We start from the raw sequence: 24,025 nt of genomic DNA, 5'->3' as shown, positions 1-24,025 counted from the left end.
TATATTTTGTGCAGTCATGCAATAAAAAAAAAAAAGAGATTGCTCTGTGGACCAAGAAAAAAGTATCATGTGTTCCTTTTCCTTCAGTTCTCTCTCATGTTGCAGCAAATTCACTGCTTGAGAAACTGGTAACGAAAGTCAACTTAGGGAGGCAGCAGCGGGTATACCAGCACTACCAACAGCCGCCTTCCTCCCTTCCCCTCCAACAGGTAAGCTGGATGCCTTTGGGCTTGAAGTATCCAGTAGACAGCAGCATCAGCCCACCGTCACCATCTTTAGAAAGAGAGAAAAAATGTCTCTCTAGTACATACTGCTGGATGCCAAAGATCGACCTCTGAAATCTGAACCAGTAATAAGCACTACCTAGAATGAAATGTGCTCGCAATCCACGGAAGCTTTTGGAAGTTACTAAATTTTATATCCACCCAAAGGGTTTTAAATATCCTATCCACAGAAGATAACATGAAAAGAGCTGTAAGTTATTTTTTTTTTTCAATACACGTAATCTACACATTGGATGGCTCACTGGAGCCTACCAGAGATAGCAGGTTTACAAATAGGTTTGCAATCATATATCAAGCAAGCAGCACACCGACAAAACCTCTTAAAATTCACTTCTTCGGTTTCCTGAAAGGTCTTGCACCCCTTCAGATTCCAAACGTGGCACTCGGGAGGATACATGTAAATTTAGCTCCATGCTATGAGCTGTAGAAATACAACTCTCTGTAGGAGGTACCAAGATTTCCCAATCACAACCATCGGTGTAAGACAGAGGCCACATTCAGCACGTGCTGAATTCATGCCTGATCACCCACAGCCGCTTCAGTTCCAGGTACGCTTTTCTGTTGGACGGGATGGGTTTGAGACTATCAGGACTGGAAAAAATGGCCCATGATCCGAAGCAAGCCAGCAAGCAGCAACACATCGGTCAGATCCCATCATCTTCAGCTCCATAACTATTTCGGCAGGTACTCAGACACAGATGGGGTATGGACTGCGGAAACTTGCACTGTGCATAACATTTTCTGGCAACGTCTAAGAATTCTGGCACACTGAGGTATCACCTAGAGATGGATGGCTCTCAGGAGCTATTAATTTCTTAATACATGTAGTGTCTTCCATGACCATCAAAACAAATTTTAAACTGTAAATAGCCTACATTTAGAGTAAGTTTAGGAAGTGAGCAAATGAACGCAAGTGTGGAGTGTAACCTACTGCCAGGTCAGTCCTGGGGATAACACTGGCCAAACCTGTTTATAAAGTCCAAAGAATACGCTGTGGGAAAGCCAAAATGAAGCTAATAAAAAAGGGTGTTTGAAAGCCATTAATGGAACAGTTTTCTGTTAGAAACTATTTCACTAATCAGTAAACAAATAGCTAATACATGTTATCACACATTAATTCTGTCCAAATATTCCGTAACATGTTATTGAAGCATTTAACTTTAATTTCAATATGTACTTTAGTTTGCTTGTATTTTGATTTTTACACGGAAGTATTTCTTGTGACATAACAAAACAGAAACAGCCAAAATGATGATTGAAATTAATCCCTTAAATCCTGGTAAAATAGAACTAAATTCCGTTTCAATATTTTTCCAATAGAAACAGTTATTTAGAAGCCACATGTTCAGTAGTCAATAAGATTAAACTACTTCGCATAACTAAATGTGTCTGAAAGTTTGTGTTCTTGCAATGAAGTGCAATTTTGACAACCATCATTTGCATTCCATGTGCAGGATTTGTCTACCAAATATGCTTTAATTTAATCTAAATCGAATATATGGATTTAAATCAAAACAGGCAGACTCAGAAATATGCTGGATATTACTAAAAGACATATCTGACCCATTGTTTTTTCTTCTTTTTTACCATCAACCATAGAAAGCTTTATTCCAAGCCTGATCACACTTTCAGTTACAAAACAGGTGGCAAAAAATTACAGTTAACACACAAGATCTGCCATATTTCTACTTGCCTCTATTCTCATACTGGGTTTTCCACCCTGAGGGATGGAAAATAAACCTCTTCCATTTTTAACATAATGAATATACCTAATAGTAGGAAATACTGGGGTTTATTATTTTTAATTTCATTTTGTGAATCTTTTACTCTCCCCAAGCTGCCACTTGTTAGTGCAACAATCCAGCACAGTGCTAGTTGCTGAGGTATACGTGGTTAAACTAATTTCACCTCTGACCAAAACCGCAATGTTTTCCCTCCCCCCTCTTTTTTTTTTCTTCTTTTTTTTTTTTTTTTTCAGGTAACAAAAGCCATATATTCAGCATTTTACATTTCTAAAAGTAATTCCATTCTAGAGCAAAGAATGGTTCTGTAATAGTGACAAGCTGTAAAAAGCAATAGCTTTATCTTTTATCACCCATAGAACTCCTGCTGTACTTTTTTTTTCTTAAAATACATTTTGTGCAAAATTAAGTTCTGTGTATGTCTATACCATAATTTGGAAAAAACTGTATATAAAATGTACTTGATTTTTAAAAACAATCCCAACATCAAACAACAGAGAAAGAAGAAACAGATCAGATGCAGCTGAAGTTTTCATATGAGAAACTAAATACAGTATGTTCTTAAAGCTCCAGTAATACATTCTTTCAAAAACCAGAATGCACTTTGGTCATTATTAAACGTTAGTACAGAGGCAAATAAAATACAAAATGCTTGTTTGTGTTGCTTTATATATAAAAATATTTTTATACCACATAAGTTTAAGGTACATTACTTCAAATCTTTCAAGATTCTGAAGATTAGCAAGCGTAGTGCAATGTCCAGACTCTTGTCATCTACTTACTTGTCATTTTTCAATATGAAGACACTATTTTGGAACCACAAAATGTAAGAATACTTGCACCTGGCGATATTAATCCTCCCACATAATTTGTAGATGGGAAGTTTGTTCCAGGTAACTTAAGTCTACATGGGTGAACATCAATTTTTGTCACGCTGAAGAACCATGAGTCAATATGACTGGTCCGTGTGGGAGGCAGGGGACAGAAGGCAGAGGGAGAGCTGGGAAACCCCAGCCAGGAAAGCGCTGGGGAATGACACCTGCTGGGGAGGAACAGGAGGAGAGCAGGTTATCTGAAGACACAAATCTGCTGACTACCAGGCTTCATGAGCTCTGCTGCTCACCAGAGGAACTTTTCTGTGTTAAGCTGTTCTTAAACTTCAATGTGGTATGAATGGCATATACTATAGTGTACAAGAGGAGAGCATCTATCTATCTTATGCTCAGTCATTCATAGCACTCCTTTCACCAGTAAATCTTCGGCTTCTTTAAATACTCAGCTTCAACATACAATATATACTGCTCCATAGTTCACCATAATATATTCCAATTAATATACATTTATATGTATATATATAAAGTTTCTCATTAAAAGTAACAATAAAAAGTGCACATATTGAGCATGCACAGTCAGAGCTGCGCAGAACAGCCCAGTATTTCAAATAAATACAATATTTAATTTTATCAAAATATCATACAGCATGGTAACCATTTACAATTATTGCTCTAATAAAAGTGTTATCAAAGAGCACTTGTTGACTTGTTATATAATACCTTGATTAATATCCCAGGATATTTAAACTGCAGCCTATACGAGTTTAGATCCTGGAATTACTCAAAATATTAAAAGTTCCCATTTGCATCTAATATTAATATAAAATGTTTATGCTACCTGTCATACTGTATTGTCAGTACTTTATTTTTTGTATATGTCTCACTTTTCTATTGCAACCAAACATCTATTGATGTTATGTTGTCCTCATAAATGATTGGTGCAAATGAAATATTCTAAGCAATTTTACCACATTATCAACAATCAAATGACTTCCTTATAGTGTTACCGTAACTAAAAATGTTCAGCACTGGCTTCAACTTTAACAACAGAAGTTCTCAGACACACAATTTTTGACCCTTCTCAAAGCTGACTCTTTCCAAAGCTAAACAAGTAATTTTGAAAAGAAAATATAAATGTCAACTAAAATGAACATAAACAGTGAGAAGTTGAAATAAATACAAAGATTGCACAAGACAGTCAGATGTAAACACTTCAATTTTCCAAATTACATCCTTGAAGAGGTTGTAGCATCTGAAATACAGATTTCAGTGGCTGCTTTGAGGCAGTTTTGTCAATCAATGAGCTTTTCTATAACACTGTGTTATCTCGTCTTCTTTATGTATTGTCAAGATTTGATCTTCCAGAGCTGGAAAAGTTCAAGCAGTAAATCAGTATTATTTTTCAACTCAGTCTTCCGTTTACCAGAACTGCAATACCACCACTTTCTTTTTTCCTACTGCATTTGCTGCATATTCTATAATACGCAAAATAAATTTTACATTTGTTTAACAGGGAAAAAAACGGACAGATGTAAGCAAACTCAGTGGCGGATTAAGGGCTCCGTGCTACAAGCCTGTCAAAACGAATGTGCCTCTTAACCTGAATCTTGAAATAGCTTCCAGAGTTTGCAGTTCAGAGCGGGGCAGAGAGTAGGGCCTAACAAGGTAGCCCTTCAGCCACGATGACACGACACTGTGTAATATTGGTCACAGTAATACTCTATCTACCATAATACTTCACTGCAGCGCAAGACAAGGATAGCTTGCATCTTTTTGCATTCCTTAAGGAGCTACAAAGTCAACAGTGAGGAATTCAAGGCAGAAATCAGATCTGGGATACAAAGAAAAGTCAAATAAGGTATAGTACTTATGTGTATGAATGTGTCTGTATGTCTAAGAAATCCTGGTAATTATGTGTCCTACATAAAGTTAGAAAGCCACAAAAATGCAAAAAAACCCCACAACCAAAACAAACAAACAAAAAACCAAAAAAAAAAAAAAAAAAAAAAAAAAGAGTTAAAACAGCTGCCCCCCAGCCATGGGCAGGGACACCTTCCACTGGACCAGGCTGCTCCAAGCCCCATCCAGCCTGGCCTGAAACACTGCCAGGGATGGGGCAGCCACAGCTTCTCTGGGTAGCCTGTGCCAGTGCCTCAGCACCCTCACAGTAAAGAATTTCTTCCTTAGATCTAATCTAACTCTACCCTCTTGCAGTTTAAAGCCATTCCCCTTTGCCCTATCACTACAGGCCCTTGTAAGAAGTCCCTCTGCAGCTTTCTTTTAGGCCCCCTTTAGGTACTGGAAAGCTGCTATAAGGTCTTCCTGGATTCTTCTCTTGGCGCATATGAACAAATACATCACTATTCTGATACAGCTTAAATGCCATAACCATTTTCAAACAATAGATCTTCTAGTTAATACAGTTGAGAATACATTAGTCTGCAACGTATGATCCATCTATCATAATATTCTGAACCCCATGGTGAAAAAAAAGGATGCTTAACAAGTAGTTACCTTTAGATTAAATCCAAGCAAGTCACTGATGACACCAGAAACAGCTGACAAGATAACAACTTGGGTGATATTATAAAGCAGTGGATTCATTGTAAGCCCATACAACCTGAAGGGACTGTCCAGTTCCTAGTAATGCAAAACAATGACATTAAAAGCAAAAATTACACAAAGATGTTTTTGTTCATATATGTATTGAGTGATATTCGATAGCTTAAGAAGTCTTCAAGTCACAGTTGAGTAAAACATCCTCCTATTCTTCTGCACAGGAAAAACAATGAGCAAGAAAATACCCATCACATTAACTGACTACTGATGTCTAAATAACCCTTCAAAAAATTGGAGGCTACCCAGCTAAAGCATCTACCAATTTGCTCATGAAGCCAGGAAAATAGAGAACTAGTTTTCCTAAGGTGCCATCATTTTAGAATTCCTTATAATTTTCCAGAAATCACCTTCAGTATTAAAACAGCTGACAGACAGCAGAACCACAAAAAACAGAAAAAAAAAAAAAAAGAAAAGATTTTCCACAGTGACAGAAGGCTACCTCACTACTATAGAAAATTAACAAAAATGTCTTTCCTAATGCATTTCCCTTTCCATTAATTTTGAGAATAATTACTGATGAACACAGCCAGAAAAGGAAGATGAAGGGAAAAAGTACTAATAATCATTTAACTGCTAATAATTTACTTTTTTTTTTTTATTGGAAAGATCAAATAAATTAGCCAAAATTAACCTGCAACAAAACTTGAACAAAACGGCTATTTCACCAATTTTCAGTTACTGGTGTGTTAATGAAGTCACCCACACATTTCTGGCCTACAAATATGTCAAATAAAGGAATAAAAAAAGTTTTAAAATATGAGTGGATTATATAAAGCATAACAACTATCACTGCTTTGGTCATTTATATTTTCTAGCTCTAAATTAATCTTCATCCCTCCCCTGCACTACATCCTGTGCCTTGCACAACGCCTTATAAACCCTTTTTTAATAAAGAAGAATGTCAGAGCTCTGACTCTTCCTTCAAGAGAGGTTACATAAGAATGAACAACCTTTTCATTTAGATGTAACATGGTATAAAACTGCTGCAAATACAAAAGCTATAAAAGGCATGATTCTGAGAACAGCAGAGAAATCCATTAAGGAAAAAGTTTTTAGATTTTGGATTCATCTTACCAATTTTGGGAGTAAGAAAACAGTAAGACTATTCAACATAATATAGTCTTCAGTAAAAGCTTAAGGATCAAAAACATCCAAAACCAAATTAAAAAAAAAAACCAAACAAAACCAATTCCATTTAGCTAATGGGCATGAAATACGTAATTGCATTGATCACTAGCTACCAAAAACTCATTGAAAGCTCATACTAGATGGCTTGGAAATCCATCTCACTTTTGGGCACATTCTCACAGTAACTAAGTGGTGGCCTGGGTCTGGGATTTGTGCCACAAAAGTCAAGTCCCCTTTGGAAAGGTCATGTCAGTTGACACATTTCTGAAAAGAGTAAAACACGAACAGTTTTTTTGCAAACACTGAGAAAAGCATGAAAAAGACTGAAGTGAATCAGATCAAGGGTTGATCAGCATCCTGCCACCAACAGCAGCTGCTTCTTACCCTACCTACATTCTCACAGCACACAAACATTTCAACACATGTGATACCCTGAATCTGTCTAGTCTACTTGTTCAGTCTCTCCTTGAATCCAGATAACCTTTCTGCATCCAGTGTCCTTTGACCAACAGCTGCACAAGTCTGCTACCTGACACACAGAGAACACTTCCTTTTGTTTGTTCCAAAACCAGGTCGTAAAAGCTTTGCCATTCCTTATTCTTATACCAAAAGAAACAGTTCATAACTGACTTAGCCAGGCTCTCCACATCGTTATAGCATAACTCTCAACCTAAGCTGTTGCTTTGTCCGCTTTGAACTCTTCCTGACTCTGTCAGCCCTCTCATGAAAGTGCTGCATATTTTTTGAGATGAGACCACACACACTAGCAGAAATACCCCATCATCTCAGCCTCTAACTGACTAGTTTAAACAGAGTTTAAACTTCATTTTAAGAACTGCTCCTTCTTGCACAGGAATCAATGGGGTAAGTGGCTAGAATTCTACATACGGTAGAATAAGGCAGCAAGGTCTTAAAGCACCACCATACGCAAACCCCTCCAATTGTTTCTCTTAAGAGGCTTGAATTTTCCAGACTGCAGCGGAAAGGTATGGAGGCATTGAAAGATATGGTTCAAGTTTACTGCACGATAATCCAGCCATTCCCTCTACTTACAGGGATCTCTGCACATGGAATCGGTATCAGTCGTGCTATACTCGAACATGGTGGGAGGGGTGTGTGAACTGAAGGAAGTTTATCTGAGGGGGAGGAAAACACTTCTGTATTTGCCAGTCATTCCTGGGGAACTGTTCTACGGGACCACTCTATCTTGGACTAAAGGAGGAAGTTGATTCCCTGAAGGAGAAATCACAATACTGTTGTTACCTCACTTCTGAGTCCAAGAGTAACAAATCAGTAGCGCCTCTTTAAGAACTTTACCATGACAGCAGAATGTATAACAAGATCCAAATGCTGAAAGCTGAAGCTTTCACAACAGCCAAAGTGGTTAAGCACTGAAACACCATGCCGAGAGAGGTGAGGAGGCAAGTCATGAGTTTGTTTTTTGTAGTATCAGAACTGGCTTCCTCTTTGAAAGCCTACTTTAGTCAACTGTAAGTTATATACTGTTAATTTTAGTGTATAAACACATTAAGAATACTAAATCTAACTGATCTTATTTGTTCATAAAAGCCAAACCTAAAATAAAATAAGTTTTTCAAGTGTTACGTTTATTACTCTCATTTGGCATTCAAGTAACCCTTAAGTAAGTTTTGGACTAAGGAAATGTTTAGTCTGAAGGAGAATGAGACATTTCTGGGCCAAGAATTAAGCTCCCAGACAAATGAAAGAACAAAACAACTTGCTTCCCAAATTATGACAGATCTGTGAGTCTGAAAGAACAGACAAACTCAGCAGAGGCAATTTAGGATCAAAAATGTCTTCCCGAGAACCTCAACCACTGCTTTGTTAACAACAAGAAGTTGTTCTATAAAAGCCCTAAGCAGGTCCATGCTCTAGCTCCAGATGAGTGAAAGAAAGATGATTTTTCTTCTGCAGAATTCTAGAAACGGAAAGTAATAAAAAAATTCATGTTCTCTCACCATGAAGAAGTACCTTCTACTCACCAAATATAGTTCCCTGACAAACAGGATATTATTGCATAAGCGAAAAACTTCTCTACTAAAATTCCATGCAAAAAATAATTGCCAAATAGTTCAAGGGCACAGCTGACATTTGAATTACATTAAATGAAATCTGTACCTTTAGTTCACTTATAAATGGACCTACGTAACAGTTTCTCTCTGTCTTCCAAAAAGATTAATCTATCACAGTAAGTAAAGACGACATCAAGGATAATCTAGTTTTAATTTGAAATGGTAACCACTGACAGTTTTTAAGAGGAATTACTTTTGTGGAAGAGCACAAATCCCCCAGCAGCTTATTACTAGAACCAGATATTTACACTCCAAAAAACCCAACAACATTGCATCATTTATTTCTCAAGCATTCATCATCCTGTCCATCCTGAAGTACCTTCTCTCGGGCTGCTCATATAGTTTAAAGAATAAAATTTATTGTATATAGTAATAATTTGTAATCCACAATGATAGCAACATAACAAGACTGTAGCGTGTGAACAAGTAGCATTGCTGTGAAAGAGTTACAGAGCAGATTTAAACCAAAACATACCGCGTTGCCCGCAAAAATTAACCCAAGCGACCCATTAAGCAATCTATTCTGCTTCTTAGTTACATATAATATTGTAATAGTGCTTTAATTCTTACCTTCAATAACTTAGTAGCAAGTTTTAAAACATTGTTCACTAGTGTCAGCTCCTCCTTCTTGTTAGGCTTTTTCTCCATTTTCAAGTACAAGTTTATCTGATTTAAATAAAATAAGAGTATCACCACTTACTCAGAATTTAAAGGAATTCGGAAATATTTAACAATAAAATGAAATGATTAGTCAGCAGTCATATAACAGAACAGTGATGACGTTTCTGCAAGGAAGCAAATTTTTTGCTTCCTTTTTAATATTTAAGAGCAAATACTGGTCCAGTGCCATAGGAAAATACAATGTTTTATGATACAACAAAATCTATTTGACACTACTACAGCAACAACTTTAAAAGCTCAATGCAGTCCACAAATTAGGCAAGAAAACCAACCCCATATGTTAAGGTTTGCATAATTTCTTTTTCCTCCTTCAATAATTACCCGAGATTTGTCAATTCATTTCCAGGTCTTTATACTAGCATGTAGACTTTAAAGGCTTAACAACTCCAAAAGATACTGAATAGACTGAAATGCTAAACCAATATTCTGCTAAAGTATAATTTCTTTTGAAAGATTTTAGTGTAATTGAGTACTTCATGAGCACTTTTGAGTGCAGAAAAATCAATCTTTCTAGTGCCTTGAAATATCTGAAAAATTAATTAAACTCTTCATTGCTGTAGAAGAACAGTATATTCATCATTGAACACTTCTGTGTTCCAGATGTTTTTAGGTCATTGTTTCTGAGAAAGTTTAGTTAAGAGTACACATTAACTCTCTTTTGCCCTTCCAGCAATTTTGAAACATCAGCTTTCATTCTCAAATAACCTATCTTTGATATCTTAGACCAGGCGAAGGCTAGTTTTTCTTTTGTAATGCATAACAAAAGCAAATCAAAGGAAAAATATCTTGAAAAGCTGTGAACTTACTATTTTAGGATGATGACCTTCATCAACAAAAAAAATTAACAATTCAGCAATACGCTGAAGCATCCTTCAGATGACAGAAACTCTTACCAAGCAACAGAAGTGAAGTTGCAGAAAGGAAGTGATGCTATATGATGCCATGATATATTTAACCACCTTGTTTAAGATGGTTATTGAAATAAGGGCCATGGACATCTGAACAAAGTAACTCCCTAAAATGGTCACTGTTTCTTATACAAGTTAAACCCAAAAAACTATGCCTCATATATTCCAAGGCATATCAAGCTCCTGAACTACCAAACTCATTTTAAATTATGCTTTTAGAGGCAAAGAGATTCCAGTTTTTAATATAAAATTACTGATTTCAACAATTCAAGTGTTTATAAACAGAAATAAACTAAGAAAAAAAAAGGCTCTTGTGTTGGATTTGCATTGCAAGGTTTTGGTAGCAGGGGGGCTGCAGGGGCAGCTTCTCTGAGTAGCTGCTAGAAGCTCCCCCATGTCTGACAGAGCCCGTGCCAGCTGGCCCCAAGGCGGCCCACCACGGGGCAAGGCCGAGCCCGGATAAATATATCTGTGATAATATATTTAAGAAGGGGGGAAAAAAATCTGCACGATCACAGCAGAAGAGAGAAGTGAGAGTATGTGAGAGCAACAGCTCTGCAGACACCCCCCCGGGCTGGGCAGCAGGAGGCTGGGGGGGCTCCAGGCCCCGGGGCAGAGGCTCCCCAGCAGCCCCCGGCGGGGCGGGCTGTGCCCCCACAGCCCGGGGAGGCTGTGACCCGCGGGAAGCCCATGCTGGAGCAGGTTGGCTGGCAGAACCTGTGGCCCTGTGGGGGACCCACGCCGGAGCAGTCCATGCCTGAAGGACTGCACCCTGCGGGAAGGTCCCGCGCTGAAGCAGTTTGCGAAGCACTGCAACCTGTGGGAAAGACTCATGCTGAAGAAGTTCACGGAGGACTGTCTCCCATGGGAGGGCCCCAGGCTGGAGCAGGGGAAGGGTGTGAGGAGGAAGGAGCAACAGGAACAGTATGTGATGAACTGACCGTAACCCCCATTCCCTGTCCCCCTGCACTGCTCAGGGGGAGGCAGTGGAGAAACTGGGAGTGATGTTGAACCCAGAAAGAAGGGAGACGTGGGGGGAGGTGTTTGTAAGTTTTGATTTTTATTTCTCATTATTCTACTCTGATTTGAATGGTAATAAACTGATTTCCCCAAGTTTAGTCCATTTTGCTGTGACGGTGATCTCTCCCTGCCCTTACCTCCCCACGGGCCTTTCATTGTGTTTCTTCTCCCCTGCCCAGCTGAGGAGGGGAGTGACAGAGAGGCTGGGGGGGCACTGGGCATCCAGCCAGGGTCAAACCACCACAGCTCTATTTAGAAAGTCTGAAAAAACGCTAGGCAATAAACCCTAGGAGGGTTCAAATCTCTTAACAGCTACTATGTTGTCATTAATTTATGAAAAAAACCCAACAGTCAATAACAAATTTTGAATCAGGAGGGAAGTTTGAATGTATATATATGCACAGCCACCTACCATACCCATTCTGAGAGTTTAAAACTGGCAAGACCACTTTGATCAGACCATACGTCATATTTTACTCAACAAGGAACCACCGAGGCACTTCATTTACAAGACAAATTAGAAACACTTTCAGAAGGACTTGAAAAAGTAGAGACAAACAGCATGCAGTCAAAAAATCCCTTGATGTAAAATGATTGATCTTTTAGTTTCCCATCATAACTCCTAATCATGAAATTCATAGGTTGAACACAGAAACGGATGGAACTTCGCTACAGGAACTAGACTTTGCAATTTCATCTTTTCTGGGAAGCATTTAAATTGAATGTGGGACTGAGGTTTGTTTGTCCTTTTGGGTTTTTTCTTGTAGTTGTTTGTTTGTTTGGGCCCGTGACACCTCTGGCCAACAAGGAAGAGATGCAACATGTAGATGCACTTGTCATTGAGAGGTCAACTTGACCATGGATGCTATTGCACAGGTTACCCATGAATGTGAAACGTACTACAATCAAGAAAGCCAAGCCGTTAAAGCCGCTCTGGTATGGAGAACAATGGCTGAAATTTAAATATGGGGAGGCCTGGCAAATTTGATTAGATTACATCCCTTACCATGCACTAGCCTTCACAATAAGCCAAGGCTGGGCTTATGTCTGTCCTCAGGCAGGGAAATTCACAGATTAATATAAAGCACACAGATGTGGCTGCAACTTGGCTAACAAAAAGTAGATTTTGCAATTTCATCTTATCCCTGAAGCATTTATATTGAATCTGGGGGTTGAGGCTTGTTTGTCCTTTCTGGGTTTTTGTTGTAGTTTTTTGTTTTGTTTTAAAGCTTCATTCTCTTCTCAGTAAGCCTAATAACATTAGTATGTGATTTTCAAGGACACCAGTTCATATGTGCTTCCTTTAGATCAAGTGAGTGTCAGTCAATTGTTCGGGTTTGACCTGTCATGAAAGGCCAAAATATTAAGACTTTCATGAGTGTCTAAGAACACTGTAAATATGCTGTGGTATCCAGCTAGTATGTGAAACCAGTCCAAAATGAGTTCTACTCAGGGTGACGTGTATCCTTTTTATTTTCTGAGAAACAATAGTGAATTCTATTCCGGTTTTCACTTCATAAAGCTCTCAGGCATTTTTAAGGGAAATTACTTGTAACAGGATAAGGTAGATTCAATACAAAGCTAGGTGTCTGATGACAGTACTTTCCGCATTTCTTTTTGGGCGTATTTTGTTGTTTGTTTGGGTTTTTTTTTAAGTTATGGGGACACAGAGGGTGTGCTTCTTTCAATGGGTATGCTGGCTTAAAATATTTAAACACTGACTCTCATGAAGACCGTAGTATAGAAACCTATGAAAGCAAAACAAAGGCCTGACATTCTCTCTCTCTCATGCGCGCCTTGCTCTCCATAATTTTTTTCTAATCCTTATCAGAAACATTTCCCTTCATTTTCATTCCAGAAACAGAGGACATACACTTCACCAGGACTCTGAGGATCAACCAAACAATACAAAGCTCTCCAGGCTCGGGAACTCTTGAGAGGTATCACACTGGTGCAAAACACAGCATTCAGGGCAAGGTAAATAGGCAGTCTGTCTTCTCAGTGTCGAGCTGCGTCATCTTTAGTAAAGACAGAATGAATTCTCACTGAGCAATATAGGTAAGCAGTCATTTATACCATCTGTCATTAAGTTTCACATCCTGACTTTGGGAGACAGTTTGGAAGATTTTGTTCTCCAACTTGAACATATTTCCTGTAGGAAATGTGTAAAGGTTTCTTGAACGGCCTATTTACCTTGCCCTGAATGCTGTATCTTGCACCATTGTGAAACCTCTCTGAGCAGGAAAAGATGGCTTCTTGCCTAATGCTAACTGAACATGCTTAGCTTGGAAAACTATCATCAGTGCCAGGCAGAGCAGAGAAGGAGGTTTGCAGTACAAACACCAACCAGAACATTCCTGAGAAGAAAAGTAGGTAGACCCAAAGCCAAGCTTGACAGACGGCTGAAAGAAGAAGTCTCCAAGGAGTCTACAGGAGACTAAATGTAATTCATGCAACCTAGCAGTCAAAATTATTAGACTGGAAACAGTGACCCACTTTGTAGGGAGCAAGTTTGTTTTCAAATCTTTTATTCTCCCATCCCACACTTTGAGAGTTCAGGTGTCTTTTTCCTATTTAAAAGCTACTTTTTATGTTTGTGTTCTGTTAGATTTTAAATTATATCAGCCGACATATACTGATATCTCCAAGTCCACTCACTCAATTGAGATATGGCCATCTCAATCTTCCATACAACTTTTAAACAGTGTCATACACTTCTCACAGAAACCGAACTTCATGTTGTAAAGTGTTGTTCCACTACGCCCTAATTAACTCCCTAATCCAAACTATTTTAATACATCTCAAATGCATGCCTGAGACCTACCAAATACTTTAGATAGAAAAATATAGGTCTATAGAAATTCTCACCTGCTCAGTAAGTAATATTGAGGTATTGCTGTACTTTTTACTGGTTTCAGATCCAAGAGTAACAAATCTTAAGAGAAAAAGAGTTAGTGAAATGCACCAAATTATGAGTTCCCAATTGTAGTGACACTCAAGGAAGATCTCATGCATGTGAAGCAGCTGAAAACAAAAGAGAAAAAAATTAATCAAACTAATAATTACATTATGACATAAGAAAATAACCTATCTCCCCAACTCAAAGAAAAAAACCCCAGTAATCAGTACAGGGATTGGTTTTAGGCATTAAATATTTTTGAATCATAATTGAAAATCAGCAGTGTGTCAAATATATGAAGTTTGAAAGGCTCAGAATTTAGACACATTTTTTTTCATCTCTTCAAAGCAATAGAAAAAACTATCCACTCTAAGCCAATTTTAAACCCATGTTCAAACTTGCAAAGACACTATACAGGATAAAAAACCAAAACATACCCTCAAATGTACTGAATTATATAGAAAATTTAATCCAAGCAGAGTTACCGATACATTACATTCTGATTAAAATATTTATAGTTAGCTACCAGGGAAACACATTAGTGTTAACTAGGGAAGAAAGTGGAAAGAAAATACAACCAGAAGCCATTCAGAAGCTTTCCTGTATTCTGAAACAGAAGCTCAAGGAAAAATCTAAGTGGTAAAAATCCTTAAACGTAGATTTGCTTACAAAAAGATATTCCACTAGAGGGCAAGCTAATATAGCCAGCAATCCTGTTTCTCACAAAAATCATCAACCAAGGTCAACAGTTTTCAAACATGTGTTTTGATGCAAAGTTAGAACCCCCCACCGTGTTCCAAAATACACGATGAAAAATGAAAGAGGACATAGATTTTAAAAAAATCTTATCATGTTAGGAATTATGCTATCAATAAGTTTCTCTCTTAAGAGAACAATATTCTGAAGTAGGTAAAATGAACAATACAAAATGCAGCTTAATCTTCTGAAAAGCTGTATCAGCTGTTACTGATTTTTCACCGTGGTCTTTTAACTCAATAGGAATCACCATGCAAAAGGCACTCAAAACTATTTTACAGCCATGACTTAAATATCTCTATACAAGATTTCCTTACCTGTGCACAACAGATAAACACAACTGAGATAGTCAGTAGGAAAGCAGATGAAACTATTACATCAACTGAGCGTTGAGGACCTCGACGCTGAAAATAAAGGGTATGGATATATGTGAGTGAAAACCTACCCAATCAACGGTGATATTTAGCATATCCAGTTAGAATCACACCTTGAACCTATGTTTCATCACGGCTCACGATTCGGCAATCTAAGTTCCGAACACAATATTAGATCCTAATAAAATCACTGCATTTTAATACCCCTAAAGGCGTGCAAGATTAATTCAGATGCAAGGATTTAAAGGTAATTATGAGAAAGAAAATATTCACCACACGTTCAGTCAGCTGCTTCATTATATGACACAACTTTCAGCAGCATTCTCTGATGTAAAAAATCAGATATGGCACTGGGCTTTAACCCCAAGTATTGAACCAGTACTAACAAGTGTGTTTTGGACACCAGATTGCAACAGGATATCAAAATATGATTTCACATGGTTGGTATTTTCCATTATTTGCCTCTTTTTGACACATAAAAATTGTAGCTGTAAATCACTGTCCCATTGTGGTAGGTGCAATAATATAATTCTCTCACCCAGGAGGAGGAGGAGGAAAACATGCTTGTCTTGAAAGGTACAACCACACTGTTTTCAGACATTTTTTTCTTGCTTACTGGTACAATGAAATATTTCTACCCACTGAGCTTTTTCCCCTCTTTATTTTTAAAGAACTATATGTCCTGTGCTGCATTGAAGCATGTACAAGTTGTAACAGACATTCATTGCTCAACTTTGTTCTCTAAACATAGGACTAACTATACAAATGCGACAAGAATGGGAGGTGTACATAGGCAAGATATAACCTTAAAATTTGGAGAACGAGACAGGAAGTTTAAATGTTGGGGTATGGGGGAGAAGTACAAATTACTACTGCAGGTACACACGTACTACTTCTATATTGAGTCAGAGAGTTTTGCCTCTGCTAGACTTGAGATGTGTATATACCCCAGCCCACATCTTCACAGGTGGCCATATATACAGATAGGTAACATGCAAGTGTATTCTGGACAGATGCTATGGCAGTATATGCCAGCAGCACCGCTGCAAGAAGGCAGCCCTGCTGCTTAGCTGCTTGTCTCCATTCCTTTCCTTGTGCTTGCACAGGCATTACAGATGTGCCCAGTGAACCAAGTAAAGCAAGAGATAGAGGTGAAAGTTAGTGTTCTTGACTGGTATTTTTCAGTTGGGTTAGTTCTCTACGCCCCTGCCTCTGACCACTGATTGTTTTTTTCCTTAGTCACATAACTATACAAGTGTTTCTGGTGGCATAAGAAAGAGTGGAATATATAAGCTGTGGTTGTGACAAAAGAAGGCAACACTCTCTCCGCAACAATGCTACCATATGCAGTCTTTAAAGCATCAAAACTACATTCTATTGTCCAAGTGATGCTATCCTCCTTTCCTCCCAGCCAGCAACACATTACAGACTACAAGGAAAAAGGAGTCTCTCAAATGTAAAATGTAAAGGGTACCTCTTTTTCACAGCCGCCCCAACAGATACTTCCATAACACAAGGGGTGTTGTCAATTAATTGCCTCACTTCCTCTTAAAATGATGCACTTTCAAATTTAGTACTGTGCTTTACATTAAAAATTTTGCCTGTTTATAGTTCCTGCTTTCCACGTTCCCCAGTTTCTACACCATAACTGCTTTATGTTTTCATAATCCTTTACCTACTTCTAAAAATTATTGATAGCAAATTTCATCTAACCTTTCTTAATTGCTGTTGGAAAGCATAGATGGAAATAAGGGGATTACCACCACTAGCAAGAGATTCTTAGTTGCTGTTGACCAAAAACCTGCTGCTATAGAAGCCAAATAGGGAAAACCCTAGCTTCATCTGAGTTGAACTACCTAATGTAGGGAGAAAAATGGACTAAAACTTGGGGTGGGGGGTGGGGTGGGGGACAAACAAAAAATACCAAACCTGAGTTAGAGAACATGTATCCCTTTACAAAGAAACATCAAAATGCTCTGGCTTGAAAAGATCATTAGAGAGATATAAAGAGATTACTCAAATGTGAGCTGAACATACAATAGAGGGATCAGAATGTCTTACAGATAATACTTGGGCATAATTTCTGGCTTCAACTGGCACATAAACACAGCACAAACACGCACATAAACTGTCTTGCTTTATAGATACCTTCTGTGTTAATGACACTAAGCGGTGGGTATTTTACAATAAGGTATCATGTGTGTTATACTAAAAGTCACTATTTTTACCCAACATACTCACCTGAGAGACTTTTCTGCTAGCATTAGTAACATAAGACTCCAACTCTGAAACACACTCATACTTTACTCCAAGCTAAAAACTAAGCATTTACTTTCTTACAATCTGGCTGCCTGCAGACACTGCTGGCTCAGAGTCACTAAAATGAAGCATATACGGCATGTGCACCAACAGCAGTAAGTGCACAGGAGGAAAAATTCAGACTAGGATACCAACCTTCCATCAAGAGCCTATAAGGTATTTTAAAGTGTTAGCAAAAATATACATTATTTTACCTTTAGATAGGACCTGAGAGAAAGCCACATTTTTATATTTTGTACTTTCTTCAAACGGAAGTGAGGAACCTCGGATTTTCTTGCCCTTCTGGCAGATGTTAGGTGACCAAAAAGTTTGGCAAAAAGTAGCCTCTGTAGAGAAAAAAAAAATGCTTTAACTGTTAATTGATTTTCAAGGACACTAAAAAGACAATCGAGAAAAGGCTTCACTTAAAACTGAAATATGTTAATACAGTGCAGAAATACGAGTAGCATGTTACTGAAAAGAGGAGATACACTAAAAAGTTTTAGAAGTCTTCATAGTCAAATGATAAACAAAATTTAGCTACACTTTGAGTTCCTTTCTTTAAATTTCAGACAACAGATCAACTATGCTTTTAAAATGTGGGAGAAAATCAAACCTGCCAATCATTTGCATTAGAGAGTGCCTGTATCACAGAAGGTCATTCCAACAGAAATGATTATTAGAAGCAGGTTAATACTATTCTACTGTACTAAATTGCCTAGTTTGGCTACAATTTGAGAAAAGAAAGTTTAAAAATTTTTGGTTTGTAGACTAGTAAGTATCTATACTCTGCTGATAGTAAGGGATATTGATATTCTTTTAAAAGTTTAAATTGCAATAACAAACAATAAATTAACAAGTATCTTACTTCAATAGCAGCTCTGGCTGACTCCAGCCATGGGACCGATCTGCTAGCAAAGCAGGCAGGGCCCTTGGCTAGGCTCTGCACTGAACTGTTTTGAATTAAATTGAAGGTTTTGAATGAAACAGACTGATAGAACAAATTAGACATTTATAGAGTTCTTTTATTGAAACAACTTCTTCTTGGATGTGACTAAGAGCCAGGTTAATGCACTGAGCCAGAAATCTGAAAGAAAATATTGAAGTTTTCCCTCAGAAATGCTCTCCAAGAAAAGAGGTTATCTACAGAGACTGTACAGACTTCAGTCCATTGCAACTGAGTCATCTCCTAAACTATAAGCCCTTTGAAGTACTTGTCATCATTGATCTATGAATCGTAGTCCGCTGAAGAAAACAAGTTTAAAATAGCCACAAAGTCAAAAACCCACAAACAGTAAACCTTGTTTTGCTTTGGATGAAACCTCTTGGTTTGCTGTTCATACCTGTTTATACGTCCTCTCAGCTACACACAGCAGAAAAAAGAAAATCCACACTAGAGAGACACGGACCACAAAACTTATAACCACCATTGAGAGAACCAGAATATCTCCATTTGATCCAAATGCAGTCATACAAAGTTCAGTGGCAGAATGTGTAGCTAGTTGTTCCAAGTCTTTAGCTTGGGAAAGTCGAAAGACAAATGGCATTAAACCCAAGATTAAAGATATGATGTTTCCAAAAATCTGATAACCAATTCCTGGTATATAGCTGTTCACCTAAAAACAAAAGAAAACCAGGGATATTTTAAATTTTGGAATTACTTTTGAATTAAGTCAATAAATTATTAATGTTCCTGTCTTACCATCACAAAGAACACTTTATAACCTGCTAAGTTATATGAAAACTTGAACTAAGCATCTTCACAATTTACTATTAAGGAAAAGGAACTCCTCAACAAGGACTTAATGCACAGGAACTAAATATGACAAATCACATTTAAAACCCCAACAATATAATACTGCAGTTAAAAGACTCCAGTGCATGTTCTTGTATTAAAAATTCATTCAACGCTGAATTAACAAAGTGTATCAATCAGACTGTGTTGCTCACATCCTGTATGTTGCTCCTATTTGTGTTTTGCTTTTTGGTTATATGTTTTTTAAAGGAATCAAAGCATTCACAGTTCAGACAGGACTGGAGTTCTACTGTCCTGGATATGGCTTTGTCAAGTTTACTTCTGCTGTGGATTGCACCGAAAACTGTATCATCTCATGAGTCAGGTACAGAGACCTGAACCAAGTTCGTGAATACACTGCTTTTTAACAAGTTGGAGACAGTAAGTATCAACTTGTCAGAATTAGTGATAGTTTTCTTCAACTATGCTAGGATTTTATGTTCAACTCTACAAAATGCCTATGTTGTCGGTATTGAAAAAAAGTATTACATCAATTAAATGCTTTTCCAACCATTTCCTGAAGAGGAGTACTAGGAAAAAGAAGGGAGGACTAGTGAGACATCCCACTCATCGTCTTAGATATTTGTTTCCTAAATAGGAAAGCTTTCTTTTCCAGTCTTAATATTAGGATTCAAATACTCAGATCTGTATATTCCTAACCTAACACATTGGTTGTTCATCAAAATCAAGGAGATAAGTAAGAATATTCACAGCATACATCACTTTGGAACAATAAAACAGAGGTTGGCTATGTTAGCAAGTACCTAACAATGCAAACACATTTTATTGCCACAACACTTAAGATTTGGTAGCTCTTTTATCTATTAGTAACAAGTAAATCAGAGTGATGTAAGCCATGGACCAACAATGTCAGTAACAGGCTTTAAAAAAAAAAACACCAAAAAACAAACAAAAAAAGCAGTCCCAAACCCCAAACTAACATACAAATCCCTACACATAATAAGCTTATTTTTGGTAGTTCTTAGACTCCTAAATAAAATATTTGCATACAGTAAAAAGAATACTCACTCTGTTCATTATCATACCACTGATTTCGAGCACAGACATATCTGCTTTCTTGCAGTCATTACCCTCCCATACAATTGCACTTATTTTTTCTAGTCCTGGATTCAAACTGTGGATCCAAGGCAAATGACTCTGGGGAAGGCAAGGAATACATTCCATTGGAGATAAAAATCTATTGCCATTTCAGCAATATGCTGACAAAAACCCACACTTGACTAACACAAATATTGTTATATAGCATTTACTTCTACTATATGTTAACCACATTCCTCAAAATCATCCAATTCTTTTCCAAGGAACAGCTGTGAGTACAGAGATCTCTCCTTCCCCATACTTCATTTTCTAAGAAGTGTCGACATTGTGGTTGAGGATTAATTGGCTTCTTTTTTGCTCAAACATATCAAAGAAGAGCGATACACAAAACCAAAAAAGTACTTACAAGCCATCTTTAATTTACCATATGTTTAACGGAATATTTTACTTTTCTATTATTATTCTTTCCATAACATTCTGAAAAGTCCTATTCTCACCTTAAGCCTAAGGCCAACATTTTTTTTTATTTGCTTTTAATGATATTTGTGTACTTCACAATCCTTGTTATGGATAAAGCCCCCGCTATGCTAACTGTATCTGGCAAGACTCAGTGAGTGGTAGGAGTCTCAATAGATGCTGCTCCAAAAGCCAAGCAATCCCAGCCTAATCTACTGAATGCACTTATGGCTGAGGCACCTTTACTCTAAACAGAGCACCAAGTGAGAACGGAAGGATCTGGAAAAATGCTGAGACAGGTTCTGCTGCGGCCAATTCTTGACTTCCTCCATCCCTGTCTCACTCCTCTTCGATTCAGGTGATTAGAATTGCTCTCAACTCTGCCTGGTCACCTAGCACTACATGCATCAAACCACAGGGAGTAGGGCACAATATTATTTTTAAAATCTAATTTATCACTGATTAAAACTAAAGCTTTTTATTTTATTATTTACCTTATCAGTATTTTTCTGAATTCTATGTGTTTTGCTAAGTATTCAATTTTTTCTTCCCCCCCCCCTTGGATGAAAAACATCGATTTATATTACTAAAACAACACAAATATCAGTTGCAGGACTTTTTTAGTCATAGATTTCCAAGGTCTCCCTCTAGAGAGAGTGTCAACACCAGCAGCTGAAACTCAAAAATTCACAATCTATAACCTATCTGTAACAGAAAAAACACTCAACTACAGAAAAACAAAGTCAGTGCATATACTGCAATTCAACTCCCTATTGAAAGGCTTCCATTTCTGTGTTTACATAGAATGTAAGCAAGAAGAAATAAAAATAAAAAAGCAAAGACCATGTGAAATCCAAATTGCTATCACTTTTGGGTTTGTTGTTGTGTTTGGTTTTTTATTTTTGGGAGAAGGGGGTGTTTTTTAAAATCAACAAATACATAATTTTCAATTCTGGTTATGAATGAAAAACCTAATTTTGAAATTCTTTTCCTCAGCTAGTATTAACACCATCTCTTCAATGGCATTCCTCATACTGATGGTGCACTACCAACACATATGACGTGTGTACCCAGAAGAATGTTTCACATTCTCCATCTGTGTACTTAAATGGTTCAAATTAACAATGCAATTAACATGCAATATAAAGATAAGACTTGTACTACAAATATAACTGGCACTGTGACATCTGAATGGATTTTATCAAAGTATTAACAATGAATGGATTCTGTCCAATGTCAACCTAAGGCAGCCTGCAACTGAAGTGCTGCACGACAAACACTAAAATTTTCAGAAATTACTGCCTATATGTTGCTACGGAATAGCATTAAGTAGTGAAATAAAATTATTAGTTTTAAGGTAAAAACAAAAATATTATATCTAAATAAAATTTAGACATATATAATACACATGTAATAATTCATATCCATATATATAACATTAGATACCATGTATGTTATCTTTCTGCTATTCTGTAAGCTATTTCAGTATATTGTCATATCCTTTTCATTTGACAAATGACTGAGTAGCAGAAATCAAATTTTACTTGTTTTAATTCTATCAAATCACTTTGGCTTTGTTACTTTCATTTAATATACGGTTCTTTCTCCCAGGCCTTCTTACATATGATAAAGCTGATAATACTGAATTTGTGTGTAGTGTAAAAAAAATCAAAAATGGTGGATACCAACCTGATGAAATGGGTCATCTCTGTATTCTTTCTTCACACATGGATTCACTTGAGGGCTTTCTACATCTGTCTCGCTGGTACAGGAAGAGTGGCACTCCGCACGGTGTAAGAGGTCCTCCCACAGCACATCTTCAGTTTCTGATTCTGGTCTCGCACTCTCAGAATCTTGTCTGGAGCTTGAACATCGAGAACTGCAGCTAGTACCTGATTTAGGTGTGTCCTGAAATTAAAATATGCATTGGAATTAATGCAGCTTTTTTAATTCTACATTGTTTCTTGACAGAACGGATATAAAGTTCAAATTAGTGAATCCCTGTTTATCTGCTTTTTATGTTCCAATCCATTATATTTCTCATCTGAAAGAACTACATGTTTATCAAGGAATGTCTAAAAGGCCATAGGTTTTTAGACAAAACAAGTTCAAAGTTACACTTTAAAAGTATAAACAAGTTAATAGGCCATGGCCATGGTCTCTGGTTAGTCAGGGAGAGGGTCACAAAGAACTTTAACGGCAATTATCAAGCCACAGACTCCAACTGTGTCTCAAACTTCTGATTTTATAAGCTACAAGTTAAGCATCTTTCGAAACACTTTACAGCTTCAATACCTCAGTGAAAATATGAAAGACAAGCAAGGCTATACACTGGACTAAAATTGTAATACAGAAATGTGTCGGAGTGAAAAAAAGCATTGTTCACAAAGTATTTTAATTCAACATTTTAATTTTCTGTCTCTATCTGTTTGAACCGAAGTACTTTAGCTACTTATTAACTTCCCCATGTAATCAGGAATTCTTCCTCTAGAAAGGGCAAGGCCCTGGAGGAAGGGACACACATTTCTAGTCATTCAAGACCTGAAGCACTCAAATAGCCTTTCAAGCAAGCAGTGTGGACACAAATTAACTAGTTTTGAAAAAAAAGTTTGATGTGTTCCAGGACATTTCTAAATGTAAGAGCCTGTAATAAAAGAGGAACTGAATCTCAAAGTCCCCTACAAATCACATCCCCCCACTGTTACTACTAACATACCTTCTCAAAGACAAAGAGAGCACCCACCTGTTTGAAGAGTTAGGCAGCAGGCATTGAGAAGAAAAATAACAAAGAGCATACATAGCTAATGCTAAGTGTATGTGTAATCTACACAGTCATTCATGACATTTTTCATTATTTCCAACAAACTTGAGAAACAACCATGCCTTATTATGTTCAATTTTTACTGTTACCTTAGAAAGATAGATAGAAAGATAGATAGATATTAAGTTTGGGACATTCAAATCTCCCCATGCATACATATGAAACAATCTAACATCTTCAGAACAAGAATGCAGAGCTTTAAACTACTTTCTACAGTAAGCAGAATCCAAATCCTGCAAGATAGGTAGATAGTCTTAAA

General features: G+C 37.3%; 1 protein-coding gene across 2 annotated transcripts in view; it reads right to left on the bottom strand.

Annotated features, from left to right (window-relative positions):
• Positions 1-1,533: 1,533 nt before the first annotated feature.
• PHTF2 (putative homeodomain transcription factor 2) overlaps positions 1,534-24,025 on the bottom strand; it is a 73,231-nt gene continuing 50,739 nt past the window's right edge. For both annotated transcript variants that reach the window (XM_037389188.1, XM_037389189.1), the window contains 9 exons: positions 22,635-22,853; positions 20,460-20,588; positions 18,979-19,251; positions 17,851-17,982; positions 15,281-15,367; positions 14,177-14,332; positions 9,270-9,365; positions 5,374-5,499; positions 1,534-4,226 (listed from right to left, as the gene is read on the bottom strand). In XM_037389188.1, the coding sequence (XP_037245085.1) occupies positions 4,206-4,226; positions 5,374-5,499; positions 9,270-9,365; positions 14,177-14,332; positions 15,281-15,367; positions 17,851-17,982; positions 18,979-19,251; positions 20,460-20,588; positions 22,635-22,853 (1,239 nt within the window). In that variant the 3' untranslated portion in view covers positions 1,534-4,205. The remainder of the gene's footprint in view (positions 4,227-5,373; positions 5,500-9,269; positions 9,366-14,176; positions 14,333-15,280; positions 15,368-17,850; positions 17,983-18,978; positions 19,252-20,459; positions 20,589-22,634; positions 22,854-24,025) is intronic.

This window comes from Falco rusticolus, chromosome 5, assembly GCF_015220075.1.
Source record: "Falco rusticolus isolate bFalRus1 chromosome 5, bFalRus1.pri, whole genome shotgun sequence".
NCBI lineage: Eukaryota > Metazoa > Chordata > Aves > Falconiformes > Falconidae > Falco > Falco rusticolus.
The sequence above is the reverse complement of the archived record's forward strand: the minus strand, read 5'-3'. Positions and strand labels throughout refer to the sequence as shown.